Source organism: Lepisma saccharinum, chromosome 11 (genome assembly GCF_977018435.1).
Source record: "Lepisma saccharinum chromosome 11, izLepSacc3.1, whole genome shotgun sequence".
In the NCBI taxonomy this organism is placed as follows: Eukaryota; Metazoa; Arthropoda; class Insecta; order Zygentoma; family Lepismatidae; genus Lepisma; species Lepisma saccharinum.
In genome coordinates, this window is record NC_139239.1 from 57,333,102 (window position 1) to 57,349,783 (window position 16,682).

At 40.0% G+C, this 16,682-nt stretch overlaps 2 protein-coding genes across 2 annotated transcripts in view; both read right to left on the reverse strand.

Moving 5' to 3' along the window:
- Nucleotides 1–16,682, reverse strand: part of LOC145994823 (cGMP-dependent protein kinase, isozyme 1-like) — a 331,858-nt gene that overhangs the window by 81,793 nt on the left and 233,383 nt on the right. The gene's annotated exons all lie outside the window — the stretch shown is intronic.
- Nucleotides 822–2,598, reverse strand: LOC145995355 (uncharacterized). Its single transcript, XM_083131963.1, has 2 exons — nt 2,554–2,598; nt 822–2,204 (listed from the first exon to the last, which is right to left on the reverse strand). The coding sequence occupies exons 1-2, from the start codon at nt 2,596–2,598 to the stop codon at nt 822–824; spliced, it is 1,428 nt and encodes a 475-aa protein (XP_082988089.1).

Consider the following 16,682-nt stretch of genomic DNA (forward strand, 5'->3'; position numbering starts at 1 on the left):
AAATAAGTGTTTTTTTTGTTTCGGCTAAAAAATTGTTTTAGGGGGCAAAACCTTCCCTCTAATGTCAATGGGGATCTGACCCCTGTGTCCCCTCCGATTTCCATGAAACTAGGCAGGTGTATAGAGGGGCCCAAAGGAAGAAATACTTGTTTTTTTTTGTTTCGGCTAAAAACTGTATTAGGGGGCAAAAACCCCTCAAATGTCAAGATGAGGACAAATTGAAGTGGGGATCTGACCCCTGTGTCCCCCTCCGATTTCCATGAAACTTGGCAGGTGTATAGAGGGTCCCAAAGGAAGAAATACGTGTTTCTTCGTTTCGGCTGGTTTTAGGGGGCAACCCCCCTCCCTTCAAATGTCAAGATGAGAACAAATTGAAGTGGGGATCTGACCCCGAAACCACGTAAATCTGGCATAGGAAGAACACGCTCATATAATTGGAACACACACAGCACAGAACTATAGGATTGTCGGTACCAAACACAGTGCAATTGTAGAGATATGCCAAATTCATAGACACCGTTGTTCCCAGATATGGATGGGCATACCTATAGACGGACTAGAGCAGCGTAACGCAGCATCAAAATAGCCGCACACGGGAACCATAACCCTATCAAGCATGACCTAGATATCATATAGGTGATATCCATACCCTAGGACACAAGAGGATAGTTCCACAGATGAATATACAGCATGTATAAAACATTTATTACCATCCGAAAGTAACACGAAACAACGTTATGGTAACCGATCTGCCAACACAAAGTAAAGACAAGCACCCATGCATCACATTGAAAACCGCCCCCATTGTTGCTTCCACGGTGTCAATGTACATACTCGTCACAGTAATGGTACTCCTCAAAAAGATGATGTAAACATAATGTTCGGTTACACCATGCACATCTGATTACTGACACTGCACCACAAACATCACATATCGGATTACTGTCACCACCAAAACAGAATGCCACCGAATTCTCAAATGGAGGTGGCCTTTCGGGAAGATACCCACTCTTATACCGTGCGTATTGGAAGACGTGTCGAAACCTGGGTGAGGACAACTGGTTATGTGTGAGTGATTGTAGTTTGATAATGTTATTGCGTAGATGGAGATTAATGTCACTGTGTAGTAACAGGACAAGATCGGAAAACCGTCGCACGAAATTTTTCCAAATCCTAAATCCATACACATCTAATGGTTGGAGAGTGCCAGTCAATCCTTTAGGTATTGTCAACAGAGTAATGGTTTTGTTTCGTGGTGTCACCTCGCGCATAACAATATCACTATGACCGCTCCACGAATCCAATAGCAGAGCACCGAAATCACCTGTATTTGGGAAGTACACCTCCTTGAGCCAGGTCTTAAAGTGATTTGTTGTCAGTTTCCCCGATGTAGAGGCTGAAAAGAACACATTTGCTGGACGGAACAGTGTTCGGTTGACATAGGGTCCAAAGGTACCTTCAGGTTCCTTCAGAACAACGAAGAGAGGAGACAACACCTCTCCCGCGGCCGAAATAATTGGTTGAATGTTGTAGCTGTGTGTTGTGGATCCAACAGATTGCACGATAGTGTCCACTTTCTTCGTTCCCTTAATACCTAGGGTGCGACCACTGTGTATTTCTAAATTAAAACCACTTTGATCAGAGTTAAACACATTTGCGACAGAGTACTGTGCAATACATGATTTAACAGTATCCACAAAGCTGTCACGTCCGTTCTGAACATGTTCCCTCTTGCCAGCAGATGTGCGTGTAACGAATTTGGTGACCTTCCGGGACACGATGTGATGTGTTTTCTTGAATTTCCAAAGCCAAAACCGTGACGCTGTAAACCGAGGAATGTCCAATTCAGCTTTAGCTTGCAGAGCCCATCTCCGAATATCAATATCATGAATTGGAACCTGCGCTTGCACGGCATCACTAAAGTTTTCTAAAACGTATTTGGAAACCTGACACAGCTTTTCTTTCCGTGTTCCTCCTGCACGTACCTGCTCTTCCCATCTTCGTAGTTGCCATGTTGAGGTAACCTTCTTATACTGATTTTGCACGGTGGTCAGAGACAAACGTCGCTTCTGTCCACTTCTACAAAAATCAACTGCTCTTCGTTTATATCCAATGGATACAGTATGTGGTGAACAATGGTCGGTATAGTCTTCTTCCGTGTCATCATCTGTATCTTCCAAAGCGTGTGCATACGTATCGTCTTGCTGGTCAAAGTCCAAGGAAGTAGCAAATTCCACGATGTACGTAGGATCTACGGTAGATTTTTAAATGACGTCCTTCACAATGTCTGCGACATATGCCTCCTCTGCTGTTAAAGGAGATGGGCTACTGGCATTAAATGCCTGTATTAACCATATGACCACATTCACTACATTCAACATGATACCTCCATACAGAACGATTGTCCTTATTTTTTTCTGTGAGCCATTATATACGGGGTCACACATACGGAATTTGGATTCATGATGTCTTATCGAACATACCATCCCACTACAGCACACCTGATAATTGTGTTTAACTGTGGACTCCTGGCACCATTTCACGTCCCCTTACCCTTATCTCCTCTGCTTGTGAGGTATCTCCTGACAGACTGCCCATAGGTGATACGTCGTGGTGGGTGCGTTGCACATGATTTGTGTCAAGCTTGTATTGTGTGTTATGTAACGAATTTTGTCACATTGTATACTCTCGCGTGGCATATTTGCCTTTCTTCGTCTCGTCGGTGATAGCTGTGTTTCCCAGTGACATGCACTTCTTATCTCAAATGCTCAACTTGTGTATCGGCCAGTTTTTTTAGCCGAAACAAAAAAACACTTATTTCTTTCTTTGGGCCCCTCTATACACCTGCCACGTTTCATGGAAATCGGAGGGGGACACAGGGGTCACATCCCATCTTGACATTTGAGGGGGTTTTGCCCCCTAAAACCATTTTTTAGCCGAAACAAAAAACACGTATTTCTTCCTTTGGGTCCCTCTATACATCTGCCACGTTTCATGGAAATCGGAGGGGGACACAGGGGTCAGATCCCCACTTCAATTTGTCCTCATCTTGACATTTGAGGGGGTTTTGCCCCCTAAAACAATTTTTTAGCCGAAACAAAAAACCACGTATTTCTTCCTTTTGGCCCCTCTATACACCTGCCACGTTTCATGGAAATCGGAGGGGGACACAGGGGTCAGATCCCCACTTCAATTTGTCCTCATCTTGACATTTGAGGGGGTTTTGCCCCCTATAACAGTTTTTTAGCTGAAACATAAAAATACGTATTTCTTTCTTTGGGCCCCTCTATACACCTGCCACGTTTCATGAAAATCGGAGGGGGACACAGGGGTCAGATCCCCACTTCAATTTGTCCTCATCTTGACATTAGAGGGGAGGTTTTGCCCCCTAAAACAGCTTTTTAGCCGAAACAAAAAGAAAAAAACGTATTTCTTCCTTCGGGCCCCTCTATACATCTGCCAAGTTTCATGGAAATCGGAGGGGGACACTTAGATAACCTCCCTTGTTAGTATACCCTGCACAGATTTACGAGTCTCAATCGGAACTTGTGTGCATACCGTCCACATTTGTGCGTGATTGTTCCTTCATCTATTTAATATTATCCTACATCTCCGGAATTAACCAAAAGTGGTAGAAACGCGAACTAAAATAAATCTAATCAATCAATCAATCAAAATTTCGATGTGTATTATTTCTAATGTATGTAATAATTTTATTATTACATTTAATTAATATTTATTTATTTGACATTTATATTTGAATTATAAGTATTCAGCACATATAGACGTATAACAATGAGACTGTGACCAAATCCAGTTATCCAGAATTCCGAATCTGGATCCAGGTACCCGATTTTCGGTTCCAGATTAGGATGTTCTCGCAACCAGATAAGTCAGACACGAAATTTCTTGGCCGTCCCTAGTTTGAGCGCCCCTGATTTAGAGTGATTTGCTTCATTTTACTTCGCTTTTTTCCCCACTTTTGACTAATCGCGAAAATGAGGATGTGTGATGGTGTGATTGAAGGGACACTCACGAAGAACACTCATGCCCAGGCCGGAATTCGAATCCGGAATCCTCGTCGTAGAAGCGTGCTGTGCTAACAATTCCCCCAGGGAGGTCGGTCCCAGGTATAGATATGTATAATGACTATAGACTACGGGCTGAACAGCTTCTTGCTCTTTTAGGTTCACGTAACAGCCTTCAGACAAAAGTCAGTTCGATTATTTTCCTCGCGGCTTACCAGGCGCTGTTTGTGTCTGCGAAGAAGCGGCTGGTGGGTGATTAGGTCCTTATTTAGTTGCGGAATTACTTCTCGCCCATTTCTTCTCGCTCTCTTCTTTCTAACCTTTCTTTCCACTCACGCTTCTGCGAGTGACATCAATAGGCCTGCTCCTCAATATCCACTTAATTAGCGTGATCAAATCTTAATAGCAGGTTTAATTATAGGGCCAGAGTTGTCGGTCCTGGGAGGCGTCTTCCTCTTTGTCGCGAAGAATGCTTCCTGTAACCATGACAACGGGAATTTCGGTTCCTGAATCTTGGATCTAACCGCAAGACGTCGCCGGAATCAAAACTTCTGAGGAAATACTTCGGAGCCACGAGTTCCTTCGAGGATCAGAAGAATCTTCGACTACCGCAAGGAATTCTGGGAAGCGTTTTCCCTTACGTTACTGCTTTAGTATTCAATCTGTTGGTCTCACATCCCATCCACTCATATTGCAAAAGCCCTGCTCTTTTGTACATCACAAGTCGAGTACTAGAGCCTTATCTTAGGTCTTCTATGTATGTATCTATCTATTTCACTTGACATGCAGTGACAAGCATTATTTAAAAATACACCTTAAGAACGTTTCACCAAAATCTGATCTAGCGTAATTAATGGTTTATAATCATTCGTAATCATATGTGTATAAATTTGTATTTTACGTAGCTTTTGTCTCTTACCTTCCTACTCGCCGAATGGTTCGCGCTCTCGCCTTTCGTGCGAGCGGTTCTGGGTTCGATCCTCGCAGAGAGCTCCAAAATTTCGGTGTCCACCCAGCATCGTGAGGACAATTGGCGAGATACTTGAAATAAATAGTAGCGGTATCGGGTCTCGAAAGCCAAGCAACAGCGGCGATGGGACTCGACGCGTGCCGCTTGGTAGTCCCTGGCCCTAAAGTGCTGTTACATCACAAATCTTAGCTTAGCTTTTCTGGCTCTTTAAGCTAACCAAGTCAAAGTCCACTTTGTGCTTAGGTGTGGTAATCAGGATTAGAGTGACAGTTTACAGTGATATCTGTTTCGCTGTGCACAGGGGATCGAATCCGGTACCTCTTGATTACATGACAACAGTGCTGCCACTACGCCATTGCGGAGGCCGTGGATGAATAACTATTAGGCGAAATTCTTGAAGGGACATTCACAAAGAAATACGAATGTCCACGCCAAGATTGTAACCTGAGACTGCAACCAACACGCTCGACCGATTAGGCGACTAATTAAAATGGCGTAATTGTCTTAAAGTATTTTAATTTCAGCTGAGATGGTCCAGTTGATTCAGGCCCAAGCTTCCGTGTAGCAAAATGGTTAGCCCACCCGCCTTTGTTGCGAGCGGTCTCGGGTTCGATTCCTTTTGGGAGTCTTCTCAAATGTCGGTATTGACCCAGGATCGTGAGGACAATTGGGGTAGCTACTTGAAAAGATGTAGAGTGCTCCTGTCTTGAAATCTCCAGAAAACGGGGATGAGACTCGATGCGCTAACCGCGCGTCACCCAGTGAAAAAGCCGCTTTGCAGGCTCTGGCCCTGAGGGCTGTTGGATCAAGGAGACAAGAGAGAGAGAGAGAGAGAGAGAAAGAGAGAGAGAGCAAACCACAGATTCTGTATTTATGGACATTTCTTCCTTGTCTCTCTCTCTCTCCCGGGTTTCTTACATAGATGCCAAAAGGTCCTCTGTGGCCGTGCGGTCTAAAGCTTGACGCCCACTGAGACGCGGCGAAACACGGAAATATCCGGCAACAGAACTTCTGTTGTCTGCTTCTATTTAAATCAAATGGCGTAACATCTACTGCAGGGAAAATTGCGGAACGGAAGCTTGAATTTTCGTGCCAGAAGTCTGCCGGTTATCTTATAGGTTATCGCCCACTGAGACGCTGGAAACGGGTCTGTTGACGCGTTTCCTGCGTCTCAGTGGGCGTCAAGCATGAAGTGTCATGCTTTGGGCTCCGACTACGGGACGCGCACTGGGGGAAGCGTTACCAACTTTTCTCCTGAGATTTCGGCCTGTGTATGGAACCAGTGGCCACCCACCATCGTGAGGAAATTGGGGAGCTACGAACGACTAGCTTACCCCGTCATGGAAACCTACAACAACGACTGAGGGTTCGTCGTGCTGACCACACGTCACCCCGTAACTGGTTGGATGACCTCCCGTCATTCCAAGATAAAGCCCTTTTTTTTGCTTTTTTTCAAGAATGAAAGACAATCTTTCCTCCTTCTTCTTGTCTCTGCGACTTGCCACACATGGATCATCGCTCGAACCGAGTACAACCTCCCCTCCACCCCTTCTTCCAATCACCCCGAAAACGCATCCTTCTCCGGTTGTGATTCGGCATCCATCAACAGGCAATTTCCGACCTTCTTACTTCCGAACGCATGTCTCGTTTCATTTGTGGGACACGGGGTTAGGAGGGAGGGAGGAATCCTTGGGACGGCCGTAGCCAGCTCGAGACCGAACCGCGACTTTAATCCATCTCCTCAAACAAGCCGGCGTGAAGCTTATGAAGCAGCGCTTGTATAGATCGGATCCGACGCCATAAAATCTAGCTGCCAGCTGCAATTACCAACAGACAGAAAAGTTGTGAAAGCTCTCTTTTTCCTTGGTTCTCTTTTTCCTTCTTTCCTGTTAAGCCTTTTTTTCTTTCCCTGTCTTCATTTTCCCTTCGTAAATGACCTTTTTCTTAAAGTACAATCCGTAGCATAGACTTCTCGAGGAAAATGTACTTCAGAACTGTTGTCTTGTGGAACTTCGTGTGAACAGTATTGCTAATCATAACTAACTAACTCTTTAGCCTTCTTAAACCCGAAGGATTAAGCAGCAACTCCAGCCCTTCCATCTGTCCCTATCTTGCGCAAGATCAATTCAATCTCTTCCATCCTTACCAATTTGCTTTGGGTCCATCTCAACGTTATCCCTCCATTTTTGCCTTGGTCTTCCTACAGGTCTCTTACCATCAGGGTATTGATAATGATAGCAAAATGGATTTCAGCTCTTGTATAATCGAAGTAAAAATTGAATGATTCGTTTTATTTTACTTCGCATTTCTGCCACATTTGGCTAATCGCGAAGATGAGAATGAGTGATGATATGATGAAATTGTTGAAGGGTCACACAAATAACGCCTATGTCCAGGCCGGGATTCGAACCCGAGAGCCCTGATGTCGTAGTGCGGTGTGATAACCATTCCGCCACGGAGGCCGGCTCGAAGTAAAATAATTATTTAATTAATAAGACTCGAAAACATGTAACATTGGACAACGGAATATCAGTACAGTGCAGTTCTACTTCGTGCAAACATTTTCCCACTTCTATTAGTAAGTATTCTTTTTTAAGAAAAACTTACTGCAGTTTCTAATCGAGACAGTTTAACACTATTTGCAAACCTAAATTACTTCCTATCCCTCTTTTATTAGGAAAATGACAATATGATCATTTCCAACAATAGCTACACGGACAATGACAGTATACTTGGGGGTCTCATGTTCATCAGGTAAGGGTAGAGTGGTATTTGAAGTGGGGGAAAGGGGGGTCTGCATCGCCCCCTCTAGTTGCTAATTATTGGCACTTAGGGTTGAAAGTAGGGCTGAGCCGATACTGCTTTGAACCGATATCTCTTACTGATTCCAACCGATGCCAATGCTTGGAAATTGCAATAATTAAAATTTGTTCAATATATTATTCAATATTGGTGTTTAAATACTCTTCTCCAATTATAAGCATAAATTTACCAAGAAATTTGCTTTAGAATATTCAAGAATTACATCAGAATATTAAAATAGATATCATGCAAACACAAAATAATTTTTCGTGCAAAACTGGTGCAAAATAAAAATAAAATTTGAATTTTTCATAATTAGATAATTAGACTCCCCGAAAGTGTCGTACAGTGGGATCCATGAGTATTACCGTGCAAATTGTCCATCACCATGTCCATGCACTATAAATACAGAGAGATTTGTTGGCCAAGATTATTACATTTCCGATTTTTAAGGTAATCACCTCGAGTGTCAGGGTCCAGGGCTTGGAGAATACGGGCATTGTGTGGGGAGTGGCTGGTCAGCTCTCCCTTACCCAATGTCCGATGTTTTCCGGAAGCTACTTTTGGAGACTAGTGTTGGTCAGCACGGTCTCTAAAGGGGATTTTGCGTGCTTGTATATAATTAATTCTTATATAAATATATAATCTAAATAATTAAGAATCAATAACTATTATAAATTTAGCTGGGGTTTGCACTGGTCAGTGTGACTCCGGTATTAATTCATGATAAATAAACTAGGTTCATCTAAGTTATACAATCTTCTCGTCGAGTTAATTTTTTTTCATATACTCTAAATCATTCGGAATTCTCCTGGTCAGGAGGTTCTATTAATAAATTTTATTCTTAGTTGTTTTAAATCGAGAACACTCTCCTAGTCAGGAGGTGCAAGTAAATAATCTTTTGGAACTTTCCTGGTCAGGAAGTTCATTAAATAAATTTGAAATCTTTGGTAACATTAATCCGAGAACACGCTTCTGGTCAGAAGGTGTACTTTAATATCTTTGTGAATATAGGATACATAGGTTATAGGCCGAAAATATATATTTTTTAAATTCCTTAAGTGATGGTCTATTGTTCTGCTTTTATGATATGAGTAGCCGGCGGCGTTTATAAAGGGTAGACATTTGTTCCCCTATTATGTTAAGAGAATTTCACCTGGATATTTGTAATGTGTGTGGCCGAAATGGCTTTTATAAAGGGTAGAGAATGGTTCCCCTGTTATTGTATTATGAATGTTTTTGAGGTAGACTCTGATGTTGGTAGTACACCTCTGAATTTCAAAGAACATAATGTAAGTGTGAAAAGATTATAGAAACAGGAATATAGAGTTTATGACTAATAACATATTAATATATTTTGTTCTGGTAAAATCTTGGATACCAGTTGTAACTTCGGCCTTTTTGTGAAATTATTACCCAGTTGTTGAAACCAGGTTACTGTTGTATTAAATCTTGAATAGATTAGGATGTGTAGTAGAAAAGAGAGTGCTCTTGGCTTTATGGTTATTTAGTATCAAGCTTCTTACCAGATAACTGAAGTTGTTAAGTATTTTTTTTTTGCTGCATTTTAACATGACCAGAAGTTTGTCTATTTTTCTTTTTACTCCAACTATGCTTGAGATCTGTAAAATCTTCAATTAATGTAAAAAACAAGAATCTTCTCTTTTTGTTATTTTCGGTGATGGAACTGAGATGTAAATATATTTAGTAATTGATAAAGTGTGGTTTCTTTGAAAAGTAAATTAGGATTATATATATATAATAATTTGGTTTACTGGCAAGCTTCTGGTTTGATGGGGTGTCCCGTCCTCACTGGTCAGTGGAGTGGAGGCCCTATTGACCCACAAGTGTGTCAGTCTCAAGGTGCTGCTTCCCTTGTGACTCGCATGCGCGTTCTCACTTGTCAGTGGAACGCGGGTGCGGTCATGATGGATAAGTCAAGCATCAAAGTGGTTATCGTGCATGAGAATAGAGTTAAGATTTCACAGGTATGTAAGTTCAAGTTCAGAAGCAGACCCTTACCCGAACTCTGGGATGCGGGATCTCATGTCCCGAAGGTACTGAGAATTAGTGAGGCATTTAAACTAAAGAGAAATTGTAGGCAGCGTCGCCCGGTCTTGGTCTTTCGAGGGGATCGAGCTGGTGCGTCGTGTGCCTGGCGACGGGCAGAAGGCCTTACTTGTTGCAAATTATTCTAATAATATCTGGACATGAATACAAATTATGTAGTTCTAAATTAAGGTATGTAACCTTCTCCACTTACCTGTCTCCTCATCCCTTTTAGGTCCAAATATTTTTCTAACGATTTTAATTTCAAATACTCTTAATTTATGTTCCTCTTTTAATGTAAGGGATCAAGTTTCACGTTCATGTAATACTACAAACAAAGTTACTGTTTTATACATTTAAACTTTTAGTTAAGAAGCAGAAAATAAATTACAACCATTTACTTTGTTCGATCAAGTTATCTCTTCTTTAACCTGAATGCCAAAATTTATCTTTCCAAATTCTATTGATCCCTTTGCGGTCTTTGCTGCCTTTATATCTGAAGACTCACTACCCAAAAAAAAAATCTGATTTGATTAACTGCTACAGAAATAATTTTTCAGCCTTGAATCAATATTTTTGGACGGAGAATTCAAGAAGGTGAAATCAACCGACAAAATGGGTTTCTCATCTCTGTGTCCGTGGACAATGACCTCTTTGAAAGGAAAATAGCCAATTAAAAGGGCCGCTTGGCAGTTCCTAACAACGGACAATATAAAGTGACTTCGGCCACCAGGCTTTCAGGGGCCACTCCAACGAGCTCATAAACACGCCATAACCGCAAAACGATACAAAAAAATGAGTTTTTCCGCAGGAAGGAGCAAGAATGCTCAGGCAATTTCTCTTTTCGTCGGTTGCTCAAAAGACACGTAATCACATGCAACAAGAATTACGCTGGTTATACCTTCCGTGGGTATCATGTATGCACAATAACGGGGAACGGATGGGGCATTGGACAATATAATATGAAACAAAACGTGACAAATAGTGATCTACAATGTTATAAAAGCTCGCTTAAAGGCATCATTAGTACCAGCTGTCAGTGTTGCCAAACCGGTTTATTTAAATAGAACTAAACACACTGAAAGGGAAATCATCATCAAGGAACTAGATTTTACGAATTAAGATTTAGTAAAAATCTCAAAGAACTAACTCTAAATTTATAAGTATATGCACAATATTCACAACGTTCGTGTTTTGTTATACATGGTAAGAAGACGTGACAAATTATCAAGCTTAATTTTTAAAGAGGTGTTTGAGATAAAGTAAGTAAGACAGATTTTTGCGCGCTGTGTCATAGGGATTTCTTGGGCGACAAAATTTTTGATATTTGAGAGTGTTACAAATACTGAGCAGTTTAGATCATTATTATTTATAGCTTATCTAACACTACTATTCATTTGCACAAAAAATACTGATTAATTATTGGTTATTAAAATCGCTTTCCTACCTGTGGCTTTATCGTGACGATGGGAATTAGTGGAAAGTTAATAAACTTTCACGTAGAACATCCTGGTCTGCATTTTAAAAACAAAGCTCTAGTGTTAGGACTCACAGCCAGTATAATTCTCTGTGGTGTTTGTGTTGCATCCTGTCCATGCATGTTTGTTACTGTCCTTTCATCAATTTCATATCATCACCTTTCATCCTCATCTTTGCATTTAGCGACAAGTGGCAGAAAAGAGAAGGAAAATAGGACAAACCAATCAACAAATATCCACGCCTTATCCAGGTTTCGAACTCAAGGATCAAGACTTTGAATTCCAAGGAATGGATAAAATTATTTAAAAAAAACTAGACAATGCATTATATTTTAGTGTTCTCGTGTGTTTTAACCAAGTTAGTGACTTGGTGTCCACCACGGACTACAAAAATTGATCATTCCATCGGCGATATGGTCTTTCTGAATTTATTTTACGCTCTGGCCTGTAATTTAATAATTTTCGAGGCAAGAGGCTATCTGGCATCCTCAGATCAAGTTGATTCCACTTTAACTGGTATTTTTAAATTTATTCCACCATTACTTTGACCTTCAATTTATTTCGGATTTCTTCACTTCTGATTTGTCTCGGAAGGTTACTCCCTCCACTTACAGACAGCAAAAATCTCATTTGTAAACAATTTATTCAAGTTTCATCATGTTGACGAAGAGTCCAATATTCCCTACCATATACGATTGATTGATTGATTTAGTTTATTTTACTTCGCGTTTTGTACCTCTTGGCTAATTTGCGAAGATGGGGATGAGTGATGAAATGATGAAATTGATGAATGGACATTCACAAACAACCAAGCCCGACCAGGATTCGAACCCGGAACCCTTGGCGTCGCAGCGCGATGTGCTAACCACTCGGCCACAGGGTCGGGCTCCCTACCATATAGAACAGCCGGATTTGAAAGTATGTTATGGTATCTAATGTAATATAATTTCTCATTTGTTTTCTAAAAATCTATTTAATTTATTGTATTTTATTAAATTTTTCTCAACATTTTTCTGGTGTTCGAAGTGTGAAACATGACTTCTCAAATTTCAATATTTATTTCAAATTTTTCAATTTTATTACTCCATGTAAACCCGTGCGTTCATTTCGATCTGCTGCCGAGAGATCGGGAGAAGCGTGGCGGGCGGCGCTGACGGAGATGCCGACATTTGCGGCCTGTAATGCCCGCTTATTTTTATAGACATATATAAATATATAAATATTGCAAAACGATCACTAACCTGTGTTATAACACGCAAAAGTTCTTCTGTAATTCATCCAAGTTCTGCTCTTATATACACAAAAAAATACGCTTTAGAAACGATGTTAAGAGCCACAGATAATAAAACATTTTAATCATAGTTTTGACCAGTAACGTCCTGCTTAAGTTTATATCCTTGAAAGAGTATTTTGCCGATGGGGATCGTTTGGAGGTTTTGAATGTGCAACACTGTATCAAGATTACGCTGTAGAAGAAACCGTTAAAAGTCAATAGTGTTCGTGAGCTTCCTTGCAATCCGAAATCTCCGAGCTCGAGTTTTTTGTTCCTTCGCGACTAGATGAAGACAGAGTTGTAAATATAGTGGCGAGCAATGTAAACCAAGAGCGTGTTAATTTCGTACTGTGCGCAAGAGTGTTATTCTTGGTTACTTGCAGTTACTTGTTTGTGTTATTGTAGTGTGTATGTGTGACGTGTCAGTGAGACGATTGGAATGCCAGCCGCAAGATTCACGTTAGAACAAAGATTTTTTTATGTATGACACGTACCTACGTGAAAACAAACTCGTGTCGAGACGTGTGTAGGTAATTTGTACAGAAATTCCCATGCGTTTCAACTCCACACAGAGATACGGTTCGACATCTTGTCCTTAAATTACGAGAAACTGTATCGTTAAATTTTAAAACACCTAAGCAAAAACGACGGATTCTAACCGAAGCAAAACTCGATGATATTGGTGCAGCGTTAGAACGTTCTCCAAACAAACCTCTACGCCGTGTTTCACAAGAGGTGGGCGTGTCAAAATCATCGGCACATACAGTCACTAAGCTACTAAAATTAAAACCATACTCTTATAACACAGGTTAGTGCTCGTTTTGCAATATTTATATAAATGTCTGCATATGTCCATAAAAATAAGCGGGCATTTCAGGCCGCAAATGTCGGCATCTCCGTTAGTGCCGCCCGCCACGCTTCTCCCGATCTCTCGGCTGCAGATCGAAATGGACGCACGGCACATTGGTATTTGGAGTGTTCATTACAGTTCATATAAAAAAATATATAATTACAAATTTTCTATAATTTACAATCTAGATATTCACTAACGCTATAATATTCCTTATTAACTAATAGTTTCTTTAATTTATTTTTGAAACTTGTCATACTTTCTGCTTTTATATCATTTGGTAAATGGTTGGATATTTTAATTGCCATTTGTTGGGGTCCTTCTTGAACTAATGTTAGCCTGGTGAAGTAAGGCTTTAAGAGCTGTTTATTTCGGGTGTTATATGTGTGTTCTATTGAACTTCGCAGCGCAATATTTTTTTCTCGCATGTAATGATATTTCATATATGTACAGAGAAGGGAGGGTTAATATTTTAAATTTCTTAAACAACGTTTTGCACGATTCTCTAGGCTTTATACCTGCTATAATCCTAATGGCTTGCTTTTGTTTTCTAAATGCTTCTAAACTTGGCGGTGAGTTCCCCCAAAATTCTATTGCATAATTTATTAGTGAATGAAACATTGCATAATATACCTGAATTAGTGAATTTGTTTGAAGTGTTTGTTTTAATAACCTCAGTGCAAATATTTTGGAATTTAGTTTTTTAACAAGTATTTTTACGTGGTTTGACCAATTTAGATTTTCATTTATAGTAACTCCTAAAAATTTTGTTTCTCTAACTAATTTTACTGGAAGATGGCTATTGTTTACTACATCTTTAATTTTATTGTTTTGTTTAGTGTGAAATAGCACGTAATTTGTTTTCTGTTCATTCAATAGTAATTTATTACTGTCAAACCAAGATTTCATTTCTTCTTTTTCAATGTTGGCTTCTAACTCGTTCACATCATTTCCCTTTATTATTGCGCTAGTATCCTCTGCGTACAATAAAATCTTTGTATTCTGTATATTAAATGGTAAATCATTTATGTACAAAAGAAAAAGTAGTGGGCCTAATATTGATCCTTGGGGAACTCCATATTTTAATGTCTTTAGAGTGGATTTGTATTTTCTTACGTTTCCTTCTCTTTCGTGGCTAATTTCAACACATTGCATTCTGTTTGATAAGTATGATTTCATAATTTCAACTGCGTTACCCCTTATCCCATAGTGTTCCATTTTAGAAATTAATATTTTGTGGTTTACTAAATCAAAGGCTTTTGTCAAGTCGTAAAATATTCCGAGAACTATTTTTTTATCGTTTATACCTTGCAAGATGTTTTCGATTAATGTATGTGTTGCACTTGCTGTGCTTTTATTTTCAATAAATCCATGTTGTTCTTTTAATAGTATGTTGTGTTTATTAAGGAACTGTGGAAGGCGACGTTTTAGTAACTTTTCTAGAATTTTGCTTAGCACAGGTAATAATGAAACTGGTCTGTAATTATGAACCAGGTATTTACTTCCATTTTTAAATACTGGATTGACTTTTGCTATTTTTAGCTTAGTGGGAAAGATACCATTCGCAATACATTCATTAAAGAGATATTCTAAAATGGGTGCTAACAACTCCTTGATTTCTTTTATTACTCTGATTGGAAATGTACAAAGTCTTTTACCTGTTTCATTATTTTTTACTGTACAATAAAATTTGCTCAAAGAATTCAGCATAAAACGGACGATGTTTTATTTTTTTTAGAGGGAGGGTTGGATAACCTTTCTTTATCTCAATACATTCCAAGAAGCTGGATGCTGCAGAAGGTTATCGGAGGAATCGAACGTGTGTGTGCGGAAGGAGGAGAGTTTCCAATAAAAATAACATCCCGCCTCATACAGTGCAAACAGTAGCACATGCTGTGCAAACCCTTAACCGGAGAAGACTCGAAGTCCAACATGACCCAGATAATCCATCGTTGCGTGAGAGGGAGATGGGATGCAGGTTACGAGGATTCGTGCCGTCGGATTGGAGAGAGAGAGAAAGCTTCCTGCCTCCCAGGGCCTTCGCAATGTTGTGTGTGTTTTAATCTCGAACAGGAAGCAATCATCTGTTGCTCCGAGAAACAACGTTTCATATAGTAGAAATAAATTTCTAAAAAGAAGAAGTTATTATTATTTTTTTTTCATTGTTCATCGGCATCTCTTCTTATCGTCGTCTTTACCACAACTTCGTCGCAGTCGCCTAAATGTCCGACCCCGTTGACTGAAGCACTCACGATCTAGCTACCAACGGTCCCAGTTTCGATTCCCGGCATAGACATTGGTGTCCCTTTGCGAATGCCCCTTCATCAATTTAATCTAATCATCATTCATTCACATCTTCGCGATTGGCCTAAAGAGGCACAAAAGGATGTGAAATAACGAATAATAAAATACAAAACAGTCTTCGGATCTCCCCGATGGCGTAATGGTAACGTTGTCACTATCTAATCAAAAGATCCAGGATTCGATTCACGGTAGTGTTTGGATTCCACTATTAGCCAATCTGGGAATAAAGTGGACTTACACTTTATATATAATAATGTTCATTATGTGAGGGCATCGTAATCATGAGGTGTTACGTTCGAGTTATGTTGTCGCCCGTACTGACGGCAAGTTCTCTATGTTTCATCTCATTAATGCCAGGAGAATACTGGCATGGGATCTTTAACGAAGCCCATGTCTCCCTATTCTTGTCTTCCATTTATTGCCCTCTGACCTGTAGTGTTTAAACTAGTGGCTTAAAAGAGAGCCCCACCATTACTATTATCATTATTAAAGTGTTCTTAATTTTCAGTTAAAAATGTCCGCAAAGTGCCACCTGAGAAGACAAAGTAGTATATTTTCCTTTCTCTTGTACAGTGCCTCTCAAAAACTTTAGTACAACGACATTTTAAACTAGGCAACCCAAATTACGTAAGGTGCTGGTGGGTTGCGTGTAGAGTTAGGCTCAATTTCAGGGTTGCCATATGCACAATAGATATGTATGAAATACGCGAAAGGAATAAAACCATGTATTATTGTATAAAACTCTTTAAAAATATCATTATTACATTTGTCGCAAATAAGAAATACTTTCTGAAAGAAAGGAAATCGATTATCTAGTATTTCATCGCTGATGAGACTACACAAAGGAAAAGAGGAGATAGGAAACGAAAAGGGACAACAAATGTGAGGGGAAAAGAGAGAGCGAAAGGGGAAGAGGAAAAGTAAAGGA